The sequence below is a fragment of the Amphiprion ocellaris genome, chromosome 19 (genome assembly GCF_022539595.1).
Source record: "Amphiprion ocellaris isolate individual 3 ecotype Okinawa chromosome 19, ASM2253959v1, whole genome shotgun sequence".
NCBI classification, from domain to species: domain Eukaryota; kingdom Metazoa; phylum Chordata; class Actinopteri; family Pomacentridae; genus Amphiprion; species Amphiprion ocellaris.
The window spans coordinates 5,729,996-5,737,222 of record NC_072784.1 but is presented as its reverse complement, the minus strand read 5'-3'; the positions used below and the strand labels follow the sequence as shown (position 1 = coordinate 5,737,222).

Sequence of the window (7,227 nt, the reverse complement as noted above, 5' to 3'; positions counted from 1 at the left end):
GCCATCTTCTCATCCCCACCACAGATGGAGCTGTGTTCACCTCTGCTCGGCGCCAGAGGCAGGCCTGAGTCACTCTGCAGGAATTAGGAAGTCCGATCGCTCTTTATTCAACGCGTCTGAAAGCAGGAGCAGAAATGTCAGCGTCTGCTTCACAGTCAGGTATGGATTGTTCTTTTATTTTTATAGGTGCTGACTGTAGATCTGTCAGAAGGAGCGGCGATAGGCGGCTCCTCGCTGCGTGTTCTCGGTATTTGCGGCTGTAGAAGGGCGCTGCCACTTCTGGGGAATTTCAAAGCGATTCTCAGCAGATAAACAAGACGATATAAACTGTCATAAACTGTCTCTGTCGGTGTCAAATAAGCACACATCGCCCAGTGCTTTGGCAAAAGAGGAAATAAGTGTTTCCTTATTGTTGCCCAAACTGCCTCTAATGAATTTAAAAAACTTGCTCAGTTTATCAAACACTTGTTTTTCTACAGTATTGACAAAGCAGAGTGCATCATGAAAGCCTTGTTTTTGTTTTTGTTTTTTTTTACTCTGCAGAGCTGAGGCTGGTGGTGCTGGGCAGGACTGGAGCAGGACAGAGATCAGCATTGAGCTCCATCCTGAGCCTGCAAGACCAGGATCAGGGCCCAGAGGCTGCAGAGGTCCAGGAGAGCAGCAAACACAGAGGAGAGGCTGCAGGTAGACAGGTAGGAGACACACACCTGGATAGCAGCAGGATGCAAGGACGTCTCAGAAAAAGTTTTATTCATTAATCTGGTTGTTTACCAGAAGTGCAAATAATCTAATTTCATTTTTTAATATAATTAACCCTCGTGTCGTCCTGCGGGTCAAAATTGACCAGTTTTAAAGTTTGAAAATGTGTAAGAAAAATATATTTTCACAGTGAAATTTCTGATGTCCACATTTTCAATATTTTTGGGAAATCTTTGGACATTTTTTGGTGGAAAAAAAGAAATGTTAAAAATGTTTCTTAAGAACAGTCACATAAAAATCAACCAAAATCCAGGAAAATTCGCTGGATTTTGGTTGATTTTTATGTGAATGTTCTTAAAGAAAATATTATAAGTTTTATTGATATATATGTAATCACTTTAGATCTTTTTAGGATTTTTTTGGAAGATTTTTACTCATTTTTGGAAAATATTTCTTCCTGAAGGTTGTGCAAATTTTCAGAAATTTGGGTCATTTTTTTGCTGAATTTCTGGATTTTTTTCAGACAAGGAAACAATATTTTTTGGTGCCTGTAAATGAGGACAACAGATACAAATACAGTTGTCTGCAAAATCATACCCAACTGCAATTACCATGATCAATGTAAAGTAGAGCTGCAAAGAGTCATTGATTAGTTGTTAACTTTTAAATTATTATCTAACCATTGTAATAATCGATTTTTTGGCCTGAGCAATTTTTTAACAAATCATCCGTTGAGCATGTTTGTTTTTTGAGATACAAGACAAACTACTTCTCTCCAATTAAGCTGTTTATTTTCTAATGTCAGTGTCTCAAAAGAATCTTGTGCAAGGACCTTTTCTGTTTGGAACAACCTCCCAGAAAAGGATAAAGTTTGACATGAACAGAACATTTCATACAGTATGGTGAAATGCGACTGGTTATAGAACACACACATATAATTCAAATATTGAATTGTGATTGGCTAAATGTGGGGATAAACCGTGGTTTAGACTTAGTTCTCCCATTAGTTGGTGCACAGATCTGTCCATATCTCCTGGCACACGATTCAACCAATCTCCAAGAAGCACACCCTGTAAAAAGAACCTCCTAGAGCCCTCTTCCTGCTCTCTACCTGTCAGTTTTATTCCTTGTTAGCTGTGATGTGATGCAGCCACTGGTTGTTACCTTATAGGGAAATGGGAATATACTGTGAAGCAAAGCCAAATCTCTCTTATCTTTTTGGTGTGTGTATGTGTGAAAACTTTCCAGCTTTCATGCTCAGGTTAATTGGTCATTTTAAATTGTCCATAGGTGTGAATGTGAGTGTGATTGTTTGTCTCTATATGATAGACTGGTGACCTGTCCAGGTGTCCCCTGCCTTCACCCTAAATCAGCTGGGATAGACTCCAGCCCCCCACGACCCAAATGAGGATGAGGTGGTATAGATAATGGATGGATGTTTTTGGACTGTGGGAGGAAGCCAGAGTACTTTGAGGAAACCCACACATACACAGGGAGAACATGCAAAGTCCATGCAGAAAGAGCCCAGGCTCAGACCGGGACGCAAACCAGGGATCTTCTAGCTGCAAGGTGACGGTGTTAACCACCAAGCCACTGTTTCAGCTTCTTAGATTTGAAAATTTTAAAGTTTGTTTTCCCCATATGTGACATTAAACTGAATGTCTTTAGTTGTGAACAAAAGACATTTGAAGCATCTTGGGCTTGAGGAAACACTGAAGTTAAGTGACATTTTTAAATGTTTTTTTTTTTTTTACTATTTTCTTACTTTTTGTACACTAAACAACTAATTGATTTATCAAGAAAATTGAACCATTTATCAACAATGAAAATAAGTTGCAGATACAAACTTTTATCCCCAAGATTTTCAGTTCCAATGTGTTTGGTGATACCTGTAGTTATTGGTGGTAAAGACAAAAGCACCCTTTCCTGCCAGCCTGAGCAGATGACGACGTTGTAAAACTATATTATTGTTTGATAACTTAATGTAGTTAAATTGACTCCCTGGACTGGTTGTTCTTCTGGTTCAGATTATGTCAGTCATTTACAATGCAAACTACTTCACAGTGAGGTAACTGATGAGTGTAAATGCATGCAAAGGAGCTGTGTATGGCCTTTGAAACAACTGGATGTCATCACAGTGCTAGCATCTCAGACCAAAAACAAATAGCCCTGTTAGCAAAAACAGCACAAAAATGATTGAAAGATACTTTTTTCCCCTCGGTTCTCAGGAGGATATAGAAGAAGAGATATCATCACTGAAAATTGGGGGACATCTTAGGATTCTAACTTAAGTAAAGAAATGTCTTGCACAAATGCCATCACATAAATGTGGAAAAATAAAACCTCTGGTTCCCAATTCAAGTGATGATTGCAAACTTCACATAAACACTACTACTGCGACTGTTTAATCCTCATATAATCCTCTCTGTAGGTGACGATAGTCTCCAGTCCAGCCTGGTTCAGCTCAGACTGTAACCCAGAGGAAAGAAGAAAACATATCTCCTCCTTCATCTCCTTATCCAGCCCCTCTCCACACGCCTTCCTGCTGTGTGTCCCTGTGAACCAGCCTTCCGATGGAGAGGCGAAGGCGTTGGACGTCCTGACGAAGCTCTTTGGGCCTTCTGCCATCAGCGGACACACCATGGTGCTGTTCACCCACACCGAGGTGCTGGAGGAGGACGAGCAGCTGGAGGAGTACCTCGTCATGTGGCGCAAGGACCTCCTGGAGCTGGTGGAAAGATGCGGCGACCGCTACCACACCCTGGAAACCCGCGGGGGAGAACCGGAGGAGAGGAAAGCCGTGGAGGAGCTGCTGGAGAAGGTGGAGCAGGCGGTGAAGGAGAGCGGGAACGAGGATTTCAGCTGCCCTCTGTACCAGGAGGCTGAGGAGAGGCTGAGACGGAAGCAGGTGGAGTTGGTGAGGCAGAGGAGAGGAGGGGAGATGAACAACACAGAGGAAAACGTGACAGAAGAAGAAATGGAATCAGTCCGTGAAGAAGCAGAGAGGAGCGTAGGCGATCTGGATGTGGATGTTGATAGCATTTTCCCTTCTACCAGCGTCTCACCTTCATCCTCTGCTCCCTCTTTCCTCTGGAGCTGGTGGGAGAAGCTGACAGGTTGGATTAAATGGCCCAGTTTTGTGAGAAGGGAGGCCCTGCTGGGGGCCCTGGTCGGCCTGTTTGTGGGAGGGCCCTTTGGAGGTATGGTGGGGGCCACTGTGGGGTCTGTGGCTACTGAGGTGGGGAGAAGAAAAACACAGAAAACTAAATGAGCGATAATATATTATGCAACAAGTCGCACCTTAGAGTATTTCACTGAGTGGTGTATCGCTGTGCTGTGGCCTTGCACCCTCCATATAGTATTTATGCTTGATCACTGTGCTCCACTACTTGTTTTCAATTTCACACTGGATTCTACTTTCTATTCAAGCTTTAAATGTTAAATAAATTGTGCTTCATAGATCTATAATAATCCTTTAATAGGAATAAGCTTGGATTTTCCAAATTTGAAAAAATTCATTTGGCTGTTTTCCATTCTAACCTTCCATTTTGTTAATTGTTAGTTCAGTAAGTCATCTTGATGGCATGAATGGGTTTGACTCAAATCTTCCACTACAGTGGAACGTAGCAGCAGATGATTCTCTCAGAAATTGGTGGAGACCAAAACCAGAGCTAAAATGTCAGGCGAGGTGGACAATAAATGCTGATGTTAAGGCCAGTTTATGCTTTCCGTCTCATAAATTTCATCAAAAATTTGCGTCTGCACTTCAAGCGTGCTCGGTGCACATTTGCTAGATGTACAAGAAGATTCTCCATCATCCACACTTAAAATTTATCATTAATGGAGTTGTAATTAAAGTAGTTGATGCCAGACTTTGGAGGTGCTTTATTCAATCTGTAGATGTAAGGAAGTGTGTCCACCAAAATGTTATTTTTTTTGTCAACTGAAAATGCCAGGAGCTCTTCTGAAAACATCCAGCTAAGAGTGGTTGAGAGTTGTTTGGAGGTTTGGCCTTTTTCAGCTGGGATGCTTTCGTTGCTTTGATATTGAATATCAATGGATGTGAGGCGTTACATGTAGCAATTCACAGCTAACAAAATGTACCTACAAGCTTTATTTTTCAGATTTATATTGTGGTCGTCTGGAGATGTCATCTGGTAGAGACATGGATCCTCAGAAAACAACAGTATTGGCTTCTATTGTTCAACCCTTGCACTTGTAGGACAGTTTCTGGGGGTTGTGGTATCCGTCCTGCCTCGCCTCCACTTTGATGCGATGACTGGGTAAAAAGTGTCATTTATGATTGCAGCGTTTTCAGCTCTCAGCCAACAGAAAAAAAACTTCCAGCACTTGGCACAGAAGAGACACTCATACTGTCACACTGCTGCCTTTTTTTTAGCAGCGAGTAAATATGTGGCACTTGCATTAAAAACAATTTAGAAACCAAGCTGGCCTCCAGAAAGAATACTTTGGTAGATACACCCCCTTAAATCTGCCACTTAGGGTGCATCAGTATACAGTATTATCACCTTTTATGTAGGTATTGCTATGTGTTAGCAAACAGTTGGTTATTTAGACATCCCTGATGCAGAATAAAAGGCCAATTCATGTTTTCCACATGAGCGATGTAGACTTTGAAAGTGGACATGCATGTGATTCTGTTCATAATCCTCATAGCTTCAGTATTTCCAGTCTATTCATACTACAGTAGTGTGTGTGGTATGTACTGTAGATGGTTGCATTGTGCCTCATATTGAGCACAGAAAAATGCACATGGCTCCTGTTGATGTTTCTGAAACTGTGCACTTATTACAAGATGTAGCAGGGAGACACAGATCGGACTTTGTTCCTGAGGTGTCAGTAATTATTCCTGAGGTGTGGCGAGCACAGTGGGTGGACTCAGCACAGGATTTCTGGAGAATTTAGAACTTCCTACTGTGTTTGTGTGTAGTCGATGGAAAGCATGTACAAATCAAAGCACCTCCAAAGTCCAGCAGCAACTACTTTAATTACATCTCTGTTAATGATGAATTTTAGGAGTGGATGATGGAGATGCTCTTGTACAGTCAAACGACCATTTGTTTTAAACACCTGGCATGCTTGCAGTGCAGACAGTGGGCACCTACAGAGGGGTCACGGACTTGGAGTGGATGATGAAATTTGTGACGGAAAGCATAAATTGGCCTTAACGTCAGTATTTATCGTCCACCTCGCCTGACATTTAACTCTGTTTTTTGGTCTCCACCAGTTTCTGGGAGAAATATCTGCTTTTTTAGCCACTCATGTTCCACCGTGTTTACAAGTCATTTGCAACTTAGTGTATATGTTGTTTACTGCAGAACAGGTAGTTTACACTTTTTTTTTTTTTGGAAGCTTTTTCCGGCCTGTAGACAACATTATGAGAGCTGTGAGAGTGAATGAAAACTGTTGGAGGGGGAAAAAAAGCAAAATATTGAGTATAAAGATGCTAAAGGTTTATAAAGCTGAGGTGAGGTTTCAGACCAGGTTGGTGGGTTTGTCGCTATGAGAGAGACCAAAACACATATCAATTCATTTATTGTTATTATGAAATTCTTGACTATAGCTGCTTTAACCAAAATCTAACAAGCAAGTGGAGCTAACCAACAGAGTCTGCACAGTGGCTTGGTGGTTAGCACTTTGGCCTTGCAGCTAGAAGATCCCTGGTATCTTTCTGTGTGGAGTTTGCATGTTCTCCCTGTGCAGGCGTGGGTTTTCTGGTACTCCAGCTTCCTCCCACAGTCCAGGATAATTAGGAACTTTAAATTGTCCGTAGGTGTGAATACGAGCCCTGTGAAAGACCCTAAGTCAGCTGGGAAAGACTCCAGCCCTCTGCAACCCTAATGAGGATTAAGCGTGTATAAATAATGGATGGATGGATGTCCAACAGCCAAAAACATACTCATAGTCTGGAAACCAAGCTGTATTTATGAGTGATCTCTAAAGGAATTATTTATTAACAATTAATCCTTTTTAGAGTTTTTAAAAAATGCTACAGTGAATGGTTGAAACATTTTCGAGAGGAGGCAATGCCAAGAAAATCCACAAGGTGGAGACATTGATCTTTATATCCTAGAGATTTAAAGCCTTAAGATGAACTGAGAGATACATATTTACTGCTTACCAAGCAAATAAAAGCTGCTGTTTTAAGTACATTTCACTGTCATTATTCTTAAAATCTTTGTCATTGACTTGAGGGAGAACAAGTTACGGACACTTTGATCTAATTTTAATTGTATCCGGGCTTTAACAAAGGCCAGCATTAAGCGTGTGTTTTGTGAGATGCACTTTTTGTAAACAACACCAATTATGCTGCAGAATAAAGTGAGTGGATATAGTTAGCTGTGGATTCATGCCGGGACAGACGTGCCTCCCAGACTCTCCGCTCCTCACACAATGGCAGGTTCCAGCTTTGACATTGATGTAATTGATACTCTGCTAAAACGGTCCGTCATAACCCATCCTTACATCTCTGTCGCTCTCCCTCCATCTCTGTCTAAGCTGCCGGCG

The 7,227-nt window shown here is 41.6% G+C and overlaps 1 protein-coding gene across 1 annotated transcript; it reads left to right on the top strand.

The window, feature by feature from the left end:
* Positions 1 to 6,872, top strand: si:dkeyp-69e1.8 (uncharacterized protein LOC100001340 homolog). Its single transcript, XM_023269978.3, has 3 exons — positions 1 to 159; positions 544 to 692; positions 3,131 to 6,872. Exons 1-3 carry the CDS (start codon positions 135 to 137, stop codon positions 3,968 to 3,970), a joined length of 1,014 nt encoding a protein of 337 aa, XP_023125746.2. The 5' UTR covers positions 1 to 134; the 3' UTR covers positions 3,971 to 6,872.
* Positions 6,873 to 7,227: the final 355 nt, after the last annotated feature.

Excerpts from the sequence above, each read along its gene's own strand:
- si:dkeyp-69e1.8 (XM_023269978.3), top strand. The coding sequence starts at position 135 with ATGTCAGCGTCTGCTTCACAGTCAG. Across the intron at positions 160-543 it reads AGCGTCTGCTTCACAGTCAG|AGCTGAGGCTGGTGGTGCTG; the intron begins GTATGGATTGTT and ends TTTACTCTGCAG. Across the intron at positions 693-3,130 it reads GAGAGGCTGCAGGTAGACAG|GTGACGATAGTCTCCAGTCC; the intron begins GTAGGAGACACA and ends TCCTCTCTGTAG.